Source organism: Muscardinus avellanarius, assembly GCF_963383645.1.
Source record: "Muscardinus avellanarius genome assembly, chromosome: 3".
NCBI classification, from domain to species: Eukaryota; Metazoa; Chordata; class Mammalia; order Rodentia; family Gliridae; genus Muscardinus; species Muscardinus avellanarius.
This window is the reverse complement of record NC_137788.1, coordinates 51,187,212-51,211,218: the sequence shown is the minus strand read 5'-3', so window position 1 is coordinate 51,211,218 and position 24,007 is coordinate 51,187,212. Positions and strand designations below refer to the sequence as shown.

Sequence of the window (24,007 nt, the reverse complement as noted above, 5' to 3'; positions counted from 1 at the left end):
TACTCCTATCTTCTGGCTGTCTGTTGGAGAACTCACTAACCAGCACCTTAAGAACAAAATGTTCTTCTATCTTTGATTTTTATCCCCACAAAGTCCTTTCCCCTGTTTCCAAAGCTGGAAAAAGCATGAGTTGAGTTTACTAGCTTCTTTGATCTTTATCCTCCCATCCCAGGCTGTCCTTGGAATTGAGAGTCCATGGGTATTTCTGCAAAGCAAATGCTGACCCCTCCTGCCCAGTCAGAATGTGAGATCCAAGGTTGGTCATGCCAGGTCAGCACTTGATAAGACCAGAGTTTTCAGGGCTAGTTTGTGTCCATTTCCCACTCCAAAGCTGGGTTCTTTCCTGATATTCAGGGATGTCTTAGCACAAAGATCACTTAAACGGTTCTTTAGGCTGTTTTTGACCTTATCTTAGACAAAATCTTCAAATAGAGAATCCTGCATTCTATTACAGAGAACTAGAGGAGGAAACTTAGGGAAAATCCAGGAATTCAGGTGTCCAGACCCTCAAGTCCTTCTCCATCTGCCTATACAAAGGAAAACAGTTCTAGTAGACACTTTCTATTAGGGTAGCAACTCAGACAACTTCATTTAAGAAGCTCCTAGTTAGCATCAAGAATTATGGTTTTGGAGTGAGAAAACCAAGGAAAGAGGCCTCACTATTGTGTGTCTACTATGTTCCAACATTATGCCAGTTGCTCTATTGATATCACCACTTCTCATACCAGTTCTCTGAAGAGAACCTGCTAGTCTGGGCCACAGAAGAGTGAACGAGAGTGCTGAGAAGCAGGCTGTTTGTGGGTAGCATGGGAATGTCATCCAGATCTTCAGACTGCATGTGGAGTACCCTTTCACAGTATCACAGTATAGGTCTCAGGAGATTTGCTGTCCCAAATCAATATTATTAAGCCACTCTAACACAGACCAGGAGAAAACAATGGAAATTTTCTCTCCAAAAGGAATGTGTGTTTATCTGTTTTGTCCACTACTACTAATCTTTGATTTCCAGATGCACAGCTGATAGGTTTTCATGTACTTTAACTTCAGTGAATCTGTGGCTGGATCATTGGATGGTCTACAGGATTTTTAAGCCTCTGTTCTGCCCCATACCTTGATGGATGAAGAAGAGGGAACATTTGCTTTCAAGTCATATGTTTCTTCCAGACATTCTAATCCTGAATTGATTATAAAGTAGAGGGCAGGTGGTCCAAGGAGGTGTAAGAAAGATAATGCGCCCCAAATTGTTAAGTAGGTCTTTCTTATCCCATAATCACTGAGAGTTTATTTTCTTTGCCCTTTCCAGCCATTGCTAGCATTAAGCTCAGCGCCTAAAAACTCCAAGGTCTTATTCTATTTTTCCACTTAAAAAACTTACTTTTGGAAAACTCATTAACTTGGGAACATTTGTGTTTTAAAGGGAACAAAAGGCCTAAGCCAAAACTTCTAAAGGTAAATTTTCTGTCACTGAGCATCTCCATGTAGGAAAAAGATGGGGTCATCTGGGTGTCTCCCCTGTTGGAGGGCACAGTGCGTCCCTGTAGAAGTGGGAAGGTTTGTTTTGGCAAGTCCCTTAGGGAGGTCGGGGAAGCGGACAGGAAAGCACAGTGCCTGTGACTCCCAAGGGCAGCCTTCTATTTCAGCAATGGGCAGGCCCAGCCAAGTGCTTGCCACCTGGGTACCCATGGAGAGTTGAGATTGCCTTGCCAGGGACAACCATGAAAGTAGAAGAGAGCTTCACTGGCCTCAATGGAACTCCAGAGGACTAGATACAGGAATAGTCCCTGAATGTCTAGACCTGTAGATCTCTGTGTTTGTACTTAAAAACCTGTAGCATGATATTCCAACCAAAAGCACATATTGCTCACTCTGCAAAGTGCTTGGGGAGAAACACTCTGCTAGTAACCAGGACTTAACTATGATGTACCACTGCCCAGCCCACAAGTACAACTGGTTGTTTACTATTTCTCAGGCACTGTGCCAGAGCCTGAGGACAGAAATATGAACAGGACAGACCTATTCATAGGTTGATGCACGGCATCCTGTTTCTGCAGGTCCATGGACTATGCAGGAAAATAAGACACTTTAAAATCTTCTGCATAAGAAAAGACAACCTTCACTCTAAGGGTAAGGCCATTTTTCCTCATTCTCATTTTAATAAAACTTTTTTCACTGAACATACAAGACATAAGGCCCAGCAAAAGAAATATATGATGAATAATTTAATGTCCTTGTCCTCAAGGAGTTCATAGTCTAATAGAAAATAAGCAGATAAATCAGAAATTACAATACAGTGTGATAATTTCTTAAAATTAAATAAAATGTTCTTAAAAATAAATAAAAGTGATGAAAGAAGCACAATTTAGAAATAAGTATGACTGTTCCATAGAAGGCTGTGCAGAAGAGAAAGTATCTGATATGGACCTTGAAATTACAGAAGTGGAGTTGAAGGTATAGCTTAGTGGTAGTGTTTGCCTAATATTCATGATCCTTAAAACCTCTAAAAAGAAGTGAGAGAGTAGTCATCTGGCTGGAAAAGTAGAGGGTGCTGTGGTATGAGTGTGTCCCCAAGGGTCATGTATTAGAAACTCAATCTCCAATAGAACAGTGTTGAAAGGTATTAAGAGGTGTTTAGTTATTGTGGGAGCAGATTAGTTATCAATAAAGTGGGTTGTTGATAAAAAGATAAATTCGGTTCCTCCCTCTCATGCCCGTGCACTCTCCCACCCTTCCACTTTCTGCTGTGGGATGACACAACAAGTCTCTTGCTCGTTGTTGTCTTCTGGACCATGGACTTCACAACTGTAAGCAATTAATCTCTGTTCTTTATAAGTTACCCAGTCTCAGATATTCTGTTATAGTAGCACAAAACAGACTAAGGCTGGGACCAACTAACTGTTCTGGGCAGAGAACATATATGCCAAGGCACAGAAGTATAAATGCATGAACAGAGCTCAGGAGCACAGTCTATGTAAGTACTTGAAGAAGAACTCTTGGCCGTAGAATGAAATATGATCACAACATCTTCAAATATTTTTTAAAGAGATGGGGTCCACCGGGTGTGGTGGCGCACACTTGTAATCCCTGCGCTTGGGAGGCAGAGACAGGAGGATTGCACAGGTTTGAAGCCAGCCCCACTGGCTTAAGAGACCCTGTTTCCAAATTTTAAAAAGTATAAAATAGGTCTGGGAGTGTAGCCCAGAGGTAGAAGGACTTCCAGGAACCCTAGTACCACCAAAAAAAAAAAAAAGAGGGGGTCCTTCTATGTTGCCTAGGCTGGCTCCAACCTCCTGAGCTCAAGCAAGCCTCCTGCTTCCACCTCCCAAGTGGCTGGGACTAGATGTGTATACCACCATGCATGGTCAAAGTTTTTTGATCATGATCTATTTAGCAAGAAATTCACTTTCACCATGGACCAGTATACACATGCACATATATACCAAATAAAAACACAGGTCCACAAAACAGTGTTTACCCCTACTATGTAAGATGTACTCTGATGATTTCTACTTTGCCTTGTTCTATCCCATCCCAGTGATTCTGAAATTTCAATAGCCATGTTCTTCAAAATTCAACCAATAAATTATGAAACACAGTTTAAAACCAATACTGTTAGAATTAAAGCCTAGGAAGATATATGGCTATAGTAAAGTGTGCAGTAATAATCAGACTAGTGTATACTGAGAAATCAAAATAGCTAAAAAAAAACCTTCAATAGGGATGAAGATGAGAATGGACTCATCAAGTTAACTGTAACATTTTTTGTCTCTATAGATGTACATATATATATATATATATATATATATACATATACATATACATAGATGTATATCTGTTTATCTTGTCATCTATCTGTTTGTTTATTGTAGCACTAGGGATTGAACCCAGTGTCTTCTGAGTGCTAGGCAAATGTTCTACCACTGAGCTATATCTATATCCTTAGCTCCAGTTTTGTGTCAAATTCACTTTTCCCTAGCACCACTCCTAGCTCCTAGACATGGTAAGGGCTCAGTGGTTATTTAAAAAAAATAAATTAGTGAATTAATGAATCAGATGTTTGAAAGTTGTATATGAGATGAAATAAAAAATACAGCCAAGTAATTGGTTGTATGGCAAAAGCCAAAAATTATAAAGTTATACCATTAGAAGAGGAATAGATAAGTATATCACTATCATATTTTCTAGAAGTGAAGATTTGATTTTCAAATTTTCAGTAAACTGCCAGGCGTGGTGGCGCACGCTTGTAATCCCCACGCTTGGGAGGCGGAGACAGGAGGATCGCACAGGTTCGAAGTCAGTCGTGCGCGCTGGCTTAGGAGACCCTGTTTCCAAAAAATAAAATAGGTCTGGGAGTGTAGCCCGGAGGTAGGAGGGCTTCCAGGAACCCTAGTACCACCAAAAAAAAATAAAAAATTCAGTAAACCAAAGAACTATTTAGACAATTACTCTGATCAATTTCTTGTATTATTATAAATAAATTTTATATTTGATGAAAAGTTCTATAGTTATATCCAAGTACCTCACTGCAAGGAAGCTTTTCATTATTATACCTTGAATCACCAGTCCTAGGCCTTTGCTCTTGTGTGTGTGTGTGTGTGTGTGTGTGTGTGTGTGTGTGTGTGTGTATGTGTGTGTTACTAGGGATTGATGCCAGGGGCAGTCTACCTCTGAGCTCCACCCCCAATTCTGGTTTTTATTCTTTTATTTTGAAACGGTCTCACTAAGTTGTGGTGGGCCTCACAAGTTTCTGAGGCTAGCTGCAAACCTGTGATCCTCCTGTCTCAGCCTCCCAAGTCCTTAGAAGTGTGGGCCACCATGCTTGGCTTTAGACCTTTGCTTTAAAAACAGAAAAGGAATGTCTTGGATTCTGGGAAATATTCACTTGAACTTGAACATGCTAGTTGTAGGCATAGATAGAGTCAGTGATTACCTAGTCCTCCTGCATGGGCATCAATGAGAGAGGCTGCCACTGCGATTCCTGCAGGAAGACCGAGCTCCTTTGCTGCCTCTGGTGTGAGCCCACTTCCAAGAGAAGTTCCAGGAGGTAGTACTTGGTTTCCTGGGAAGACATTAAAAAAATCATCATTTTAGTAAACAAAAGCAAATGAAGGGTTGTCTTAAGAGAACGTCTTTGCTCCTTTCTTCTTCCTCTGAATTTTCTCATTTCACAAAGATAGGAGCCATGTAGCCATGAAGACTCTGTGTTCATTTGATGACCCATGTATGTTCATGGTATACACAGGTCATAGTTTGGTGTGCTTTCACATAGATAGGAGCTTCAATGTATCACTCACACCAGATAAAGATTCAATCAATGGGAACTTCTAAAAAGAATTTAAATATAGAAGCCTCTTAAAGATCAGGTGAACATATACTCCTAAAGAAGCTGAGAACATTTACTTCTATAGTTGTTTCTTATCAGACAATAACAGAGGGAAGTATTTCGTTCCAAGAAAGAATTTCTTACAAGTTTTTCATAGCTGGAAAAGAGAGGCCAATCTCAACCTTGTGAACTTTACAAGGCTGCTACTTGCATAACGATAAAATACAATCTGACCGATGTTCTTTAGAGTTGTGCAATGCAGTGACCCTGATATTTCAAGTGACCTTGAATTCTTAGCCAGTCAAGGCTTCAGTTAATAATTTATTGATTGTCTTTGTTTGTGTGGGTACTGTAGGGCTGTGAAAGGCAGTTCTTGTTTCTAGCCTGGTTAAGAAGAGGATATAGAGAACCACATGAGTGTTAGAAGAATATGAAAGGATCCATCTGTTGCCAGGTGTCTAACAGAGGCTGAGCCCTCTTCCATCCTCCAAGAAATTCTATAAGTATTCTGTACCATAGGGATGGAGTAAGTGTTGACCTATATATGTGCTGAAATCCCTTTGAGCCTCTAAGTTCAGAATGTATCCTCAGGAACTTGTTGAGTACTAAGATGACACTTGTATTTGTTCTTGGAGTGCCAGGCTGGGCAGAGGTGCTACAGGACTACTGTGTGTAGAAGTGAGAGTGGAAGTCAGGAGGGGGCACAGGAAAAATGGCTCATCCAGTCTCCTGGAAAAGAAGACAGAGCACCTCCACAGCACCATGTTTATCTTAACAACTGAGCTTCCATCTACAACATAATGTGGAAAAAGTTTAGTCAAGAAGAATTGACTCTAGGAAGTGACTTCTGAAGTTCCCTGTTCAACAACATAGGGATCATTAGGACCATGTTAATTGAACACTTGAAATATGTCTGCTAGAGCTTTCATTTTAATTGATTTTAATTAATTTCTGTTTAAATTTGAAAATTGATACTGAAGTCAGTTACTGAAAAACTCTAAGTATATCTGAAATGACCTAGGTATGTGATTTTACTTTTTTGATATTAATTTAATAAATCATATATTTCCAATGAAAATCTAATATCTAAAATGAGATGTACTCATTGGAAAATACCTAACAAATGCCAAAGATTTACTGTGGGAGAAATGGATGTGAAATAACCTATTAATGATTTTTATATCAAGTACATGTTGAAAAGATATATGGGTTATATTAAGTTAATAAGGCATATTAAAATTAATTTTACCTGTTATTTTTACTTTATTGTTACTACTGAAAAAATTTAGTTACATATGTGGTCATGTGATATGTCTACTGGATGATACTGGTCTAGAAGACAAGGTTGAGATGGTTAAGATGCTCAAACAAGGTAGTGGAGGGAAGAAAAGCGACTGTATTGAATATCCACGGTAGCAGAAATGTGGAAGAGATCTTGAGAAGATGGTCCTGGGGAATATCTTAATTTTTCCACTGTTTTCTAGTCTCTGATAAGGAATGGACATCATTCCCATGATGAACACTTCTGTACCATGGACGGCATTAGGATATAACAGACATTTTCTTTCTTTTTTTAGTTTTTTATTTAATTTTTATTTTTATATGGAACATATTAAAAATGGCATGCATTCAGACTGTGTTTGGTTCCCCCCAACAGTGAGTGTCCAGGTTAACCAAGCTACAACATTCATACTTTTACACATATTCAGGTGTATCTCCTCCATTAATCAACCTCAGCCTCTTCTATCCTTCCATTCTAGCTTTGCTGAGGTTTCTCCTCCATTATCTGGAGTCCCTCTGGTATTCCTAATACTCCCTATTTTGGGCATATTAGAGAGAACATATGTCCCTTCTATTTCTGTGCCTGGTTCATCTCACTTAACATAATGTTATCCAGGTTTTTCTATCTTCTAGTGAATGACATGATTTTCTTCTTTGTTATTGCAGAGTAGAAAAGACCCAGAATAGCCAAAGCAATCCACGGCAATAAGAACCAGGCCAGAGGCATCACAATACCAGACTTCAAATTATACTATAGAGCAATAGTAGTAAAAATAGCATGGTACTGGCACTACAACAGACATACTGACCAGTGAAACAGAATAGAAGATACAGAAACAAACCCACACAACTATAGTCAATTGATCTTTGACAAAGGGGCCAAACTCATATGCTGGAGAAAAGATAGCATTTTCAACAAATGGTGCTGGGAGAACTGGCTATCCATTTGTAGAAAGATGGAACTAAACCCTTACCTCTCACCGTGCACAGGAATTAATTTGAGATGAATCAAAGACTTAGAAATTAGACCAGAGACTGTGAAGTTATTAGAGGAGGACATAGGCTCAACACTCCAACATTTTTTTTACGGTACTGGGGATTGAACCCAGTGACATTCTGCCTCTGAGCTACACCCCACCCCTATTTTTTATTCTTTATTTTTAAAATAGGGTCTCAGTAAGTTGGGGAAGGCCTAAGTAGCTGAGGCTGGCTATGAACCACAATCCTCCTGTCTCAACCTCCCAAGTACTGGGATTACAAACATGGCCACCACTCCCAGCTCATAACAGACATTTTCTCACCTCATTTTCATAGGAATGCTCTGTGAAGGGTACAATAGTACTGTTCCCATCACAGATGATGGGGAAATTGAGGATGATAGATGAAAAGTAAATTCCCCACAGTGATATTGCTTAAGAGCTGGTGACAGGCCATGGACTCTCCTGACACTGACTAGAACTTGTGTTCTCATCTACTCCCTTGCCATTCATAGAGCAGACGTGTTCTTCAAATGTGTTTGGAATGAATGAACAGCTCAAGGATGTGTTTTTAGAATAAGAATTACTATGCATATTTTAAAAGCAGAACCACTTTGAAATCTTGATCACTAAATTCAGTTTTATTTTTTTAATGTCAAATTTGATAGGAAGGGCAAATAGAAACTATGTTCAACCTTCACCAGCAATCTCCAAAAATATGCAAAAGATAATTTTCATTAAAAAGACTCCAGGAGGGTGAGGCATTTTTCTAGAGTTTAGAATGAACGCTTGGCTGGTACATGAGCTGAATCTGTGTTTGGGGCATGAGGCTGCCAAGCCCTGTGGGGCACAGAGAGGCCTGGGCAAACAGGCAGGAAATCCAGGCTCCAATAACATGCCACATGTAGGATTCTCCACAGAGAAAGCACCCTGAGCAAAGCCCGAGAAAGAAGAGAGAAGCCATCAGTAAAGGAACTATCAAAAGGGACAGGTAAACTGGAACACAGGCCAGGGTAGAACATGCAGGTGGGCAAGGACAGAGGAAGCTCTAAGAAACTTCTCCATCAAGACCACCTCGGCAGCTTTCCCTAGGGAGAGAGGTGATTAGATTTGTGCTTTTAGAAGCTCATCATGCAAGCAATTTTCTTTCTTCTTTTTTTTTTATTTATTGAGGATAATAGTGATTAAACCCAGGAGCATACTACCTATGAGCTACACCCCCAGCCTTTGATTTAACTTTACTTTTTGTTTTGAAACAGGGCTCACTAGGTTGCTGAAAGTCTCACCACATTGCTGAGATTGTCCGTGAACCTGGGAAGCCTGTCCCAGCCTCCCAGTACTGGTATTACAGAGGTGGGCCACAACGCCCAGCTTTTTGGTAGCATTTTAAGAGACAATAGGCTGGGGCTTAAGCCATCTGAGTTATTAAAGACAGAGAAGGGGAGTTCATTAAGATATGGATAAGTGGGATGTCGGAACAGAGGAAGATATGAGGGATTCTACAAAGCAAGAACTAACCATTTGTGCTGGTGGCTTGGATTTGGGGAATATGATAGGAAGGAAGAAGCCATGGCTCAAGTTCTCCCACTAAGAAAGGACTTTTGCTGGCTGAGAGACAGAGGTCACAGGCAGCCACCATCTGCCAGCTCCTCCTGCCTCCCTCAGTTGCAGAACCGCCCTGCCCAGGTGAGTCCTTTCCAGGGCAATCACATCTGGTGGCTCAGCAAAGCAGGAATGGAAGGGGTCTGGTGGGCACCCCTGGTTCCAGAGCACTCTCCTGACTTAGCCAAGTTGTTGCAGAATTCATCAAGATCCAATTTCTTCCTCTGCCCAATCCCTTTTTCCTCCTCTTTTCACAAATAAGCATTCCTAACAGACGTCTTCTACACCCAAGTCTGCCCAAGTCTCTGCTTTGGGAAGCTAGCCTACGGCAGTGAGCCAGCCTTCTCTGTGCAGTGGTCTAGGTCACAGGCTTCAGGAATTAGCTGACTGGGCCTCAAGCAAGAAGGAGCGTTGTTTATCTAGAGATTAGAAAGAAACAGCTTAGTGTAAGAGAGGATGGTAGGAGTAGGTGTGAATCTGAGGAGTCACCCCTTCAGAATCACACTTTGTCAGAGGTGCACTGTAGGGACTAGGGCTGTCAGAGTCCACTTGACAACTTTTCCCCCAAATAATCCTTATTTCATTTGGCTTTCACCATAAAGTTAAAGAGATCACGGTATTGTTTTCCCCGGAGCTAGTCAAGACTTCTTTGTTTTGACATTCGCAGACTTTTGAAGGCTTCATTGAGCTATTCACTCATGTGCTTAACAAACATTTCAATAACAATGGTTATACGATGTTCTATATAGATTTTCACCCACCCTGTGCCAAGATCTAGGTGCTAAGACCTAGTGAAAGAGGCGCCTCTGACCTCATGCTGACATCAGGGACTAAGATGATGAAAAACCAACTTAGTACCATATCGAAAATACTAGAGAAGGGGAATGCATATGGTATTTCCAGAGAACTGAGGAGGGACCTGTTAGGTTGGCCCAGGAAGAAAACACCTGTTCCTAGGTTGGAAAGACAGGTAGGCAATGATGGCTGATTTCTGTGCTGAATATTCCGGGAAAGTGGATACCATTATAGCAAAAGGCTGGTTTACCGTAAAGAGCCCCAGGGCGCCTCAGGTGTAGGGCATCCAGCCTGGTGGCAGGATGGGCACCAGGGAGGAGCAGAAGACAGGGTCATATAGATGAGAAAGGCAGTAGAGGACCGCAGGGAGACAGAGGCAAGGAAGACCTGCCACAGCAGGCTCTCAGCACTCAGATACTGTTTCTGAGAAGATAGGCCTATAGTAGAAGATAGGCTAAACTGGGAAATAGTTCTTTAAAACAATCAAGCCAGGCATGGTGGCTCTCCCTTGTAATCCCAGTACTTGGGAGGCTGAGAGACAGGAGGATCCTGTCCTCAGCTACTTAGTGAGGCCATGCTCAACTTAGTGACTAGACCTTGTTTCAAAATAAAGAATAAAAAATAGGGCTGGGGGTATAGCTTGGAGGTAGAATGTCCCTGAGTTCAATCCCCAGTACCACACACACAAAAAAGTTTGCTGGGGGTGGTGGTGCACCCTTGTAATCCTAGCATTTGGGAAGCTGAGACAGGAGGATTATGGTTCGAGAACAGCCTCAGCTACTTAGTGAGGCTCTTTGCAACTCAGTGAGACCCTGTTTCAAAATAAAGAATAAAAAATAGGGCTAAGGTTGTAGCTCAGAAATACAATAGCCCTGAGTTCCATCCCACATACTGCACAAACAAACAAACAATCATACAAACAAAAAATCAAGTCAACTGAAAAATAGAGCTGCAGTACATTATATACATTATATCTCCATTGCAAGAAGAGCAACACAGAGCGTAGATGGACTATTTCTAAAAATATGTTCCTAAGGAGAAAAGAGAGAAAATAGTTTTTTGGTGGGGGTTTGGGGAGGTGACTTTTTTATTTTTACTGGCCTAAAATTTCTAGTTGGTTTTCTTTGAACGTACCCTTTATGTTTTAATGGTGTTTCTTCCCTTAAATCTGGTCAGAGTAAAGAAAGTAGGGTACATCTATTCAGCAGTAGCCATTAAAATGAACACAGTTGAATTAAATTATGGATCTGGAAGGAATAAATTAAGGAAAAATGGTAAAATATGGAGTAGCATTCAGAATGTAATCACACTTGTGATTTTTTTTAGGATAAAAAAATGTAAGCATGTGCACTTTCAGGGGAAAAAAACCCAGCAAGGACTGGGATCTGATACAGGTTACTCTGCCATTTGTGCTACTCTTATCGCATGAGCTCGTGCTTCTTTTGTGATCAAAACAATTAAAGTTGAAATAAAATCATCATTAAGTTAAAGAGACACTGCATCTTTTCGAAACCCTGCTCCCAGTTTAAAGGCAGGGCAGAGACATGAGGGCAATTCACCTCTGTTTTTGATCTGTTGGGCTCTGTCATATGTAGATATTCTCACCCTGGATGCAAAAAGAAATGGCTCTGAGGGCTCCTGGGCTCACTGAATCCCCAGGTGGATGGGCAGCTTCAGTCTAAGCGGTCAAAAGCGGGAGTCTACAATTATCGGTGGTTGCAGTGCCTCTTCTCAAGCAGGGGCTCCTATTACACCAAATCTTCCCCTACCAGTTTTTCAATTATCTATGACTAATGAGCACTTTGGGAACAGTTTCAGACACACACATAATCCTCTTTCCTGATGTCAGCAGCTGAAATTAATGACTATGTGGATTGCTGGGAGTCAAAAAATGGATTATAATGGTCAACAGAACTGTTATCCTCTCCAGGAAGGGGGAAGGGAGGGTGGGGTGTTGAATTAACTGGAAGGTTCAGTGTTTCTTTGTATTCCTATAGTGAGATAAAACCCAGGGAAGAGTTGGCTCCAGGCCCATGGAAATGTCAGAGAGTAGTTTGGGCATGGGTGGCATGTGACCCGGGTTCCTCATGCTTGGCACTGGGGTCCCAGTCCCAGCTCAAGTTTTGCCAAGGTCAACAGGCCAACCAGATTGGCCAGAGAGCAGAGTAGTTTCTGGAGTTCTTCTGCCTGAACATACATTCAATCTGGTTTAGGGATGAGGAATAACCTTGAGAATATACCACTCTTTTACAATAGGATGGAGTTATTTTAAAAGTATGTGGTGACAGATGTGAGCTTTTTGCCACACACAGGCATGCCACATGCTTGGGTGGTTTCAAAGATTGTAATGACCCAGCCAGGCTCTGGCAGAATCCCTGAGTTATGTGAAGCACGAACCTCACACAGCAAAATGTAATGCCATCCATGTGCTTACAACTGCCAGTAGATGTGGCTATTGATAATCATTTTAAAAGAACTGATAGAATTAGAAGCTTGGCCCATATCCAGTACCCAAATTCCTCTGTATAGATCTCAGATCATTTGGACAGGTCAGCTCTTGGAGTTTTCTAGATCCCAAACGACAACTGATAAAAGACCAATTTAAAAACATTCCAGTAATTCTGGCTCCTGGAGTGGAGTTATACATGCTCACAATGATTCACTCAAGCAGAGAAATAATGAGAAATCCAAATCTGATATGTTCTACCACCTGTTGAAAGACATCTTCTGAAATAGTAACTTATCCATTTCCCTTTATTTCTTCCTGGAAATAATCTCATTTTAACTGGAAATTAAATTCCATTTTTATTACTGACTTAATATAAAACTATGATGTCCTCATTATGAATGAGATACATGTTTACTGAGTGTCTACTTTAAGACAGGCTCTGCCCAATGTTGACAGTGTATTAAAGATAAAGATAGTTGGGGCCCCTGCCCTCACTGGGCTTACTTATTAGAAGACACTAGTCTTGTCCAAAATCTCTTCTGAATTATATTTTGCATTTATACTAGCTTGTAATTTCCTTTGAGGTTTGGACTGTATTTTATATTCTTATATCCCTGACCTTGCATTCTGATGGATAGTATATATGTAGTAAACAAATATGCAGTATATTTTAATTTATTTTGTTAATTTTAATGTTGTACTTTTACCATATGTTGCCTCTACACATCTCCCCCATTAGAAAGAGAATGCTCAAATAATATTTTATTCATCTCTGTCTTCATTTTTCTGCTCACCTCTACACCCAGCACCATCTAGAACACAGTAATTCTTGGTAGTGTCCTTTAATAGAATTTATGGATTTTAAAAAAGAGAGAAACAAGTCAATATAGATCAAATAACATAGACAAGAAGATTAAACATATGCACAATATACATACTCACATAGGATGCTGAATATCAGTTGAGAGAGCAAAGAGAAAAGACTATTAGCTCTTGATCTTGAATGCTATTGAAACAAGGAACACATTTCTTACTATTATTCCACCAGTAATACATCTCATTTCACCCAACTCAGGGACAATAGAGTGTACCAAGGCCAATCCATATGCCTAACAATTTGTTGACCAGCAGACCCAAGCTTCCTTAGGCACAGCAGAAGCTATGGTGTCAAGACATGGTGGTACCACTTACTAGTTCAATGGAAGCTCTCAAATTCTCCTAACCTGGACAAATCTGGTTCAAGTAGTAGCCCATTGAGCAACTAGTAACTACTATAAGTCAGTGAGCAGAGAAATGCAAGGGCATACAACTTATATTTCAACAAGATAGATATCATAACAGTAACAGTACCCACTTAGTGAAATCCATGGGGCTCAGTCACTGTTCTTGCCACTCTTTAATTGCATTGCCTTCAGTGCTAGTGTCAAACCTTTTGAAAGAGAATTAGATATTATGGTAATAGAATTAGATTTTGTGAATGAGAGGCTATAGTATTAGCTCTATAATTGTACAAACAAAGCCACAAAACATTATATAATTTGTTCAGAATCACCTGTGTAGTAAGGATTTCAATCTAGAGTATAGGATCTTCCTACAGTATTGTGAAGATTAGAAGGATAGGTGTGGAGTGTCATGGATAGTAAAGGAAGGCAGCTTCATTTAGAGGAAGTTCCTCTGGTAATTGTATGGACAAACAAAACCCTAAGAGCCATGAAATCTCAACATGCTGAATCTTCTAGCTACCTCCTCTCCTCCCCTCCTCTCTTCTCCCCTCCTCTCTTTCCCCTCCCCCACCTTTCCCTCTCCTCCCCTTCCTTTCCCTCCTCTCTCCTTCCTTTTCCTCCCCCTCTCTTCTCCTCTCCTCCTCTTCTCTCTTTTGTTCTCCCTTACAAAAAAGACACTGGACTTGAACGGCCCTTGGAGACCATCAATTTGAGTGTCCTTTTGCTGGAAGGGACACTGAATGCAGAGATAAGTAGCTTCTCTGGAGTTACCCTTCTACAGAAGTATAGACTAGGGGGACTAGACTGGACCTAGGGCTCCTGACTCAAGCAGGCATCCTCAACTTTTCCAATGCTGCCTGTGATAGCAATGCAGGATACTTGTCCAAGCCAGAGACATAAGTCACATGGGGAACAGGTGAGCTGGCAACAGTCCAATGGATTATAGCCACATAGGCAGCCGATTCTGCACTATTCAGAGCATAAAGTGCCATCTTTTTAGCTTGAAGTCATCTATTTTGGCACCCACAGTGACCTAATTCTCTAGATAATTGCCAATGCCCTATTTTGTTCTCACCTAGCCTAAGGCCACCTCTAAAATGCCTTCCCTGAGTGGATCCTAATTAACTCCTCTTTCCCATGCAATACCACAACACAGTTTTGGAACTGCACCATTCTGTTCTATGTAAGTGCTTTGTTCTTCCTAACCTTTTTAATTTGGATGGTAACCACCTTGAGGGCAGAGCTCTTTTTGTGCCTGATGTAGCACAAAAGAGGCCTGCAGGTTAGCTCAGCATGCAGGAGTTCAGGGGCTGCATGGGCTCAGATGGGAAGGAGGATGGCTTTATCACTCACAGGGATTGTGAGCTTTGGTATGGGATTTCGTTTCCCAAAACAGTTCCCTCACCTAGAAAAGGATAGAATAATGCTACTTTCCTTCTAGAGAAGTTTTGCATGTGCTTGATTATTAATCAGCACATGCAAATAAAGCACATTTAGCAGACTGTCTGCCATAGGGCAAATGTTCAACAAAGGTGACACACTGCTTTAGTTGTGAGCACACCCTGTTCCTGATGTAGTGAACATTGCCCAGCTAGCACAGAGAAGTGACTGCACTCATTCTGGCTGGGTTCATAAAGTTTGACGAGGAAAGATAGGTGATTTCACAGCAAGTGGAGATATATGCTTTGGGGGTTATGAGAGCAAGCTGCAGGACTGCAAAGGCTGTTAAAATATTCACAGTGATGGAATTCAGTATTCCAGCATAAAAAGCATCTCCCTGTGGTCATGCCTCTATGACAGGTCTTCACAGAAAAATGTTTAAAGAGTGCAGAAGAGGTTCTCTTTAGAGTTATTTTAAGGAGCACATAGTGGTTTCAATATATACATATATATGTATATATATATATATATACATATATATGTATATATATACACACATTATATTGTTAGCCAAACACTTGACTGTTAAGATGTCTCATGCTTTCAAGACCCATGCAAAGTTCCTCACTTCTAGGAGAAGATAAAATGTGAAGTATTGATCTCAAAATAAAGGCCATTCTGTTGAATTAAGTACACTTCTTTTTACGACCTTCATCCTTCTTTCTGTCACACCCTCAAGAACACTGGACCAGCATCAGCCTCTAATCTATACCACTGTTTGCCCACTGCTGGTTCACAGAATGATAGCAGCTTTGTAAGAAGGGATAGATCTACAAGATGTTCAACAGTAACTCTTATATAGAAAAGCCCTCCAGTGGGCCTGGTGCTCGCCATACAGGGCCAAACATCTGGTGATTTGAAGACATCTGGGCTTTTCTATCATGTAGACCAAACATGATTCAGGTAATCGACCCAATTTTTCACTTCCCAACCAGATGTTTTACTTTCAGAAAAAGGAAGCCAATCTTGTACTTTCATGTGCAAATAAGCTAGACATAAGTCCACCCCTGCAGGGCAGGATTCATTGCTTATTCTCACTAAAGACTATATTAAAAATATTTCTTTTTTTAATCTATTTTACTTTTGAAAAAAGTTTTCCACTTTTGTTTTTAAAGCAGGTATTTGACCTTAGAAATGTTCTGCCTTGCCAGGTGTGGTGGTTCACGCTTGTAATCCCCGCACTTGGAAGGCAGAGACAGGAGGATCGCCCAGGTTCTAAGTCAGCCTCGCTGGCTTAAGAGACCCTGTTTCCAAATAAAAAAATATCAAATAGGTCTGGGGGTGTAGCCCGGAGGTAGAAGGGTTCCATCCCAGTACCACCAAAAACAAACAAACAAACAAAAAAGAAGTGTTCTGCCTTTTTAAACAGCTATTCTTAATTTTCTGACAGCAAAGCACGTGTTATATGAAAAATGGTATTTCAACAACCAGGATCTGTGTATCTGACACCTTCCTCCCAAACTCTAAGGGCCTCAGAAAGAGTCACTTAAATGCTCTGCATTCAGTTTCTTTGAAGTTATACATGATAGAACCCATCTCTAAGGGGCATCATGGAGATTCAAGATCATTCATCCCTACATTGTGTTTCAGGTGCTTAGTCTGTGCCTGGTACTGGAAGATCGCAGAAGGCCATGGTGGTGGCCTGTCCTCCCTGGGTTCTGATCAAGAGCACAGGAGGGGCTCAGGAGAGAGTGACATAAAACTCACTCAATATGCTACAATGACAAACATACTGTCCCATAAAAGTGATGCCTTCACTTGAGATTTTCAAATAAATTGAAAGTGACTCCAACTGCAGCTAATTTTTAAAGGGAAATACAAAGTCTGTAAAAGGAACAAGTCTAAAACTTTTCCTCATTTTGAATCCTGCTTTCAAACTTACACTGTAACTCGCTCTGATTGTGTTTGTTTAAAGAATTCACGTGGTTATCAATGACCTTCCACCTTCTATGCTGTTGTCCTGACAACCAACCATTTATTGGACAGAAAATGGAAAACAGACAACAATGTGTCTCTTCATTGAGGTTTAGTCAGCCAAACCCAACAGTACAGACACAATATTCAAAAGACTACTGTGTGGGTCAAAAGACTTTGTGTGTGAGATCTTTAAAAAGGAAGAACATGCATACATACATGAATAAAGCAGACAGGACTGTTTGGAGAGCATGACCGCTCAAAAAGAAGCTACAGTGCAGAGCGCACTTGTAGTTAACAGTCATTTTTCAAAAGCCAGGGTACAAATAAATATCACACATAAAGGCAATAGGGCTAAGTTTCTCATTGCTTTTTAGTTATCCTAAAAAGTTGCATTTCCCCCCAATCTATACTTAGCCTAAGCCCAGAAACAACTTAATTAGAATGAAATATAGATATGTTTTTTTAAACTTTTTTCCAAAAGCCAGATCCCCCCCCCCAGTTGGAATCTTTTCTAGAAATTATAGCATATAATTCTACTCTGGTTCAAGTAGAGAAGGAAATGCCCAGAGGGATGAAGGCATGAACCATGGCACCTGAAGGATCTAGATTTGGAGGTCGAGGAAGAGGTTCAAATCCACAACTTAACTTGTAGTAAGGGGCTGCGCATCTTTAGACAAATGAAAGAGAAGAGGGATGATCATTTGAAACTGTAAGACAAAGACTTCTTCTCTTAGGCTTCTGCAAAAGGACAGAATGTGACGAAGCAGAAAGTGTCCACTGATAACAACAGAATCAGTGGCCTCACCCTCGGGTGAGGAGGTTCTGCACTTTCAGAACCTCCAGCTGAGGAATTTGCCGGGGTTGACGCTTAGCCAAAATGGTGGAGTAAAATCCCTGAAGCCCTCACTCATGTTGCTATGGGAATGTGGCAGACAAAGATTCCAAAAAATGATGCCATAACTTAACAACACTTAAAATCCTATCTAGGCCACCTGGGGGTGGGGCTGTCACATACGTTTTGGGAAAATGCTGAAGTGATAAGAAATGGAAGCTTCGAGCTTTGTAAATGAAACCAAATCTAATTTCTCCATTTTTAAAGTCTCATTCTTTGGACACAGGATCTGGGAAACTGAATAGACCTTAAGCAAAATGAAAAAGGAAAGCTGGCTCAAAGCCCAGAAGTGTCACCAGCCATCCTGTCCTTTTACTCTGGCCACAGAAAGGCTCCCAGAGGCAGCACTAAAAGCAGAGGGAGCTGGTCCCAATCTCAGGCAGGCTTTGGTGCCTGCAGTTGGGAGGAGAGACAGACTAGCTATGTAGGCCCCACCTTTTAGAGCTGTTTCCAGGGAAGACTTTCAGAATTGTATCATCTCTGGAAGGTAATCAAGGGTGAACATCCATGAGGCCAGATAATCAAACCCTTGCTTGTACAATCAGTTTTGACTTTTTTTTTAAAGGCAAAAACAAAGAACATGAAGCTATTATGAACTGTGGCTTTTCTTCACTTTACAAGATAATAAAATTTCATTACACATAATTCAAACATTACATAAAGATAGAAAATACTTCCCCTTGATTTTTCTCCTCCCGGAGATAACTACTAACAAAATATTGAGAACACACATCCAAAACATTAGAATACACCTGTAGTCAATTTTATGTAAATGGATGGCATAATTATACAATCTTATAGTCTCCCTTTTTAATTCAGTGATATTTTAGACATCTCTCTTCATCAATGTAATTCATTCTCTCTAAAGATGCATTATATTCTATAATTTTGATGTGCTATATAATTTAATAGTACTTAAAAGTTAATTTATTTCTGTCAAATTAAAAACAAGTCAGGGATTGGGGGTACAGCTCAGGGGCAGAACTCTTGACTAACATGCAGGAAGCCAGGATTTCACCCAGAGCACTGAAAAAGCAAAGCAAAACAAACAAACAAAACAAGTATAGACACAGGGAGGGGAAACTTGAGAAACTTTACTCCAAGGTATTACTATAAGGCAGGGGGCAACACAGACACTATTCCTGGGTCGTGCATGAGTCATCTGACCTTTGAGCTGGAACTCCATCATTGGCTCTCTTGGACTAGGAATGCAAATCATATTCACTGGTCTCTGCTTACAAGAGGAATTATTGCAAGAGAGAGAACACTGTGACCCTAAGATCTTTAAAATCTCAAGTGTTAGGCAAAGAGGGTTTTTCTTTCATGAAATGTGGAGTTAGGCCTTTAAAATATATTCTCTAAAGGGCCATATATTAAAAGATTGATCCTCAGCCTCTGGTGCTATTGAGAGGTGAGACATAGTGAAAGGAAGTTACGTCTTTCAGGGCGGCCCTTGGAGAGGTTATTGAGACCCTGGTCCCTTCCTGCTTCTTTCTGCTTCCTGGAGGCCATGAGCGGCTTCCCTTACCACATGCTCCCTGCCATGCTGTGCTGTGCTGCCACAGGCCCAAAAGCAACAGAGCCAAGCGGCCTCTGAAACTGTGAGCCCCAAATACTCATTCCTTCTCTTATATTGTTCATCTCAGGTATCTTGTCACAGCAATAGAAATCTGACTAAACACTGAGAGGTATAAAGAAGGCCAGAAAGAATAGGGTGTGGGGAAATGGGATGAAAGAGTGGTGTGGTTGATAATAGATCAGGGAATGTCTTAACCTGGGCATGATTGGATGTACATCAGGGAATGTCTCAAACTGGGTGTGATTAGATGTAGATCAGGAAATGTTTTACCCTGGACCAGCCTCTTTTCAGGGAGGAAACTGGAAAAATTAATTTTATATATCTACTTGATTGGCCACAGGGTGCCAGGATACTTTGCCAAATATTATTCTCTGAATGTTTCTGTGAGGGTTTTTGGGGATGCATTTAACTTTTACATCTGAGGTTGAGTAAAGCAGACTGCCCTTCCTAAATATGATGGGCCTCATCCAATCAGTCAGTTGAAGACCTGAAGAGAATAAGAAACCACCATACCCTGAAGAAGACCATTCCTGTTCAGAGCTGGATCAAGTTGTTCAGGCTATGAAGCCCATTCCCTTCCCATCAGTCAATGAGTGAAAAACAGATATCCCTAAGCACATGTGTCAACCTTGTGGTCCTCAAACTGGAACTTGGGCATTTTCTTGCTTTTGTACTGGAAGCATTGCTATTCCTGGGTCCTGCATGAGCTATCTGACCTTTGGGCTGGAACTATATCATTGGCTCTCTTGGTTCTCTTGGACTGGAAATGCAAGTCATCTTCCCTGGGTGTCTGCTGACTCACCCTGTAGATCTTCCAACTTGTCTGATTCCATGACTGTGTGAGCTGATTCCTTATATCATACAAGCCATAGTTCCAATTAGTTCTGTTTCTTTGGAGAAGTCTGACTTAATACAGGTTCCTTCAGGAAGAGCTATGTGATAGCTCAGGCTGAGGATAAAGATGAGCCAAAGGATACAGTCAGAATCGGAATCATAGTTTGGCTGATAAGCATTTTGTTCAGTTGATCAGTGACAAAAAGCAGTTCAGTGAGTCTTTCCTAAGGCAAATAACTGGAACTTGGCAGGTCTATGCCTGGCCTTTTAATGGTTAAATGGGGGTCATCTGTGAGTCTTATATAAGTCACCTGGTGAAGGGTGGATCTTTGCAGGTAATTTCCTGAGACATAACATGTTGGTAGCAATTCTTAACTTTTGCTATTTTCCAGGCAAGCGGGGCTCAGGTAAAAGTCATTTCTAAATATTCCCATTTTAAATAAGATTGTAAAACATATCTTGGAAAATGCACCCTGGCCCACATAGTGTCATGGTTTATTTGAAGAGTTAAGAAAGAGTACCTCTTGTAATAGTGGAGGTGATAAGTAGGTAGTTCAGTAGCTTACAGCCTTAGGAATATAGGAAAATAGGATGAACATATAAGCACTTTTCTCTGCCCACAAAAAAATCTATTTTGGGGGCATTCTGAATCCCTTTCCTTAGATGGATATCTCCTTGCTCAGTCAGTGAGATAGGGTGGAAGGAGCTCAAGTATTGAATTTATACACACTGGGGTTCAAGTCCACTCCAATACCTACCCGCTGTATGACTTTGGGTTACACTTTTAACCTATTTCTCTTGCACAAGATGGAAGGAACAGTACATAAAAGGAATGTTGTAAAGTGAATGAGATGATGAATGTGAAAAGGCCCAGCAGTACACTCATGGCATTTAATCAATTTTCATAAATATTTCTCTTCCCATATAGAGGAAGTGATAGAGAAGCAAAAAATACTATGAGGGAAGAGACCAAGTCAGTAAGTACCAACTTGCCCACTGTGACTCAAGCATGGCACGATGTACTGTACAACCCTCAGCTAATTTAAACTCTTATTACTCCCCTGAGGGAGGGAAGGAAGGCCGTCCCATATTATGGATCAAGAAACCCAAATGCAGGGTCAACTTGTAACTTGTTTGAAATCTCACTTCAAATAAATGGCAGGATCTGGGGTTCTATCTAGTTGTTAGGTTATGAAGCCCACTCCCTTTCCATCAGTCAATGAGTGAAAAGCAGATATTCCTAATCCCAGGTGTGCCTATTTTTTCTACCCTTTCCTATAGTCTGCCAAGTATGATGGAAAACTACAATCTGCCAAGTGTTGTGCTGGCAAATTCCACCAAAAATTATCTGCCTTGTAACCTGAAGGCTCTCTTTAATGGATGGCTAATGCTTTCCCCCAGGTCTACAGCTGATGCCCAGGACACAATCCAGCGGGCCATTGAGGAGAAGCAACAAGACCCCCACTGCATGCTAACCTCACATTTCCCTGGGAACAATGAGGTGCATGCAGAAGCTTCAGCAGAAGAGGTGCCTGAGGGACTCAAAACAGAATTCACACTCTAGCTGACTTCTACAGCTCAAGAAAACTGAATGTAAAACCTTTGGATCCTAGCAAGGGAACATTCTTTCCCCAAGGTAAGTGGAAAGGAAGAAGACAAACACTAAAACTTCAACTGCAAAATACCTGGGAGGCACCTTTTAGAAGTTGTTCTTTAGCTGACGTAAGGAAGCCGAAGCTCAGAGCTTCGACAGGCAGCGAAGCTGGGCATTGATACCAGCTAGCTGCCACACGCCAGATCACACGCCAACATTTTCCTTCTTATTTCTTTATTAAAATGTTTGGTGAGAGTCAAATAAAACCTCAAGAAAAAAATGGAGGAACGTAAGAAGGAAGGAAAAAAAGGAGAGGGAAAGGAGGAAAAGAAAGAAGAAAGCAAGCAAGGAGGGAGGGAGGAAGAATTAGCACCCACTCTCCTGATGCTCACTCTCCTGTTTGTAGTACTTTGATCCTTCATTTTATAGCTTTTGCATTAGACCAATGGGCTCCCCAACTAGATACATAAAAATTATCCCCAAAGTTGTTAAAAGTGCACCTTCTCATGCCTCACCTTAGACGACTGAGCAGAAACTGGGATGGAGCCTGCAGTCCACTCCAGGTGATTTAGATACATAATTAAATATAAGACTCACTGCATCTGAGATCTCTAGAGAGCCCTTGAAAGGAGAGATTCCTGAGCTCCATCTGTGACTTTTAGTTAATAGAAAAGAAGTGGGGCCCTAGGATTCTTATTTTTAAATCAATCCTGATGCATAAACAGAAGTGAGCACAGAATCCCCAGAAAACACATGTTGACAATTAAAGCCATTCATGTAAAGATGTGTGAACTTAACAACCGCAGCCTAGGTCTAAACCATGACTCTTGTCTCACCAGCTGAGTAGCTTTGGGCAAGCTCCACTCCAGCTTTCTCCTCATTTCTAAAATAGAACTAATAACATATGCTTCTTAGGGGTATTAAAATTAATGATAATAGAAACCCCTTCGTATAATGTCTGGTAAGCACTAAATAGGAAAGGGCTGTTTTTATTAAGCACCTAGTAACAACGAAGAAAAGCTAATGTCTGTAAGAGCTCCATTGTCCCAAGTGGCAGGGGTGGGTGTACAGGAGGGGTCCCTGCAGGCATCTATGAATCTTTCTCATTCCTTTGTGTCCTGCTGTGCATGTGAATATGCTCTTGCAGGGAAATGTGACATCCTCTAATTATACTGTCCTGCAAAAAATCAGAAGCAAAGGTGAGCTTAGAAGAATAGAGAGGGGGAAATGGGGCAGCAGTGTGAGGGGATTCAGAAACAATGTGAAGACAGAAATAGCTGTGCCCGCAGAGCTGTGGGTACCAATAGGAAATTCTCCTTCCAGGAAGGCTGAAACGCCTGACACTGGAGAATCATGCACAGCAAGGGGCTCTGCCTGGCCTTCTCAAGGCAGGCATGCACAGTGTGGGCAGGCAGCAGGAAGAGCAAGGTGCAGAGAGGAGACTGGTGAGTCATCCAGAAAGGCTGAGCCCAAGGATGGAAAGGCATTTTCTGGGTAGAAGTCGGCAGTTCCCATTAAAATCCAGGCTAGAAGAATGGCATTCTACTTACTTTCATGTTTAAACAAATCCTTTTACTAACTTGTAAAACAAGCACATTTCAAAAGTTTCTCTCCCTCTTCCTGCTTGCAACTTGTAAATCTATTTTCTCAGGATGCCCATGTGGCTGTCGGATTCTCCACGTGTGTCCTCAGGCTGTTCTTTCTCTATGGATACCCTTCCCTAGTCCTTCCCAGAGGTAACTTCTATCCTTCAGCCTCAGGAAGCAAGTGGAGGTCACCTTCCCCGGAAGGCTGCCCAGTCCAGAATGTACTCCTGCTCTGCACTGAACTGTGTTGGGTCCCTTGGCAATACAGCCATTCACCTAGCACCCAACCTGACGGTCACACTGCCTGAACTCAGTGTGTCCCAATGCACTACTCGTACAAGTTACAAATTATGGGAAATACACACGATGGAATTCTACTCACCAATACAAAAGAACAAAATTATGTCATTTGTAAGAAGATGGAAAGACCTGGAGAACATTTTGTTAAATGAGATTAGCCAAACACAGAAAGAGAAGGGAAATACGTTTTCTCTAATATGCTCAAGCTAGGGAGGATT

General features: G+C 41.2%; 1 protein-coding gene across 4 annotated transcripts in view; it reads right to left on the bottom strand.

The window, feature by feature from the left end:
* The window catches only part of FGGY (FGGY carbohydrate kinase domain containing), a gene marked incomplete at both ends in the record, with an annotated part of 387,201 nt that overhangs the window by 204,415 nt on the left and 158,779 nt on the right, over nucleotides 1-24,007 (bottom strand). For all 4 annotated transcript variants that reach the window (XM_080692605.1, XM_080692604.1, XM_080692607.1 and 1 more), the window contains one exon: nucleotides 4,928-5,056. In XM_080692605.1, the coding sequence (XP_080548731.1) occupies nucleotides 4,928-5,056 (129 nt within the window). The remainder of the gene's footprint in view (nucleotides 1-4,927; nucleotides 5,057-24,007) is intronic.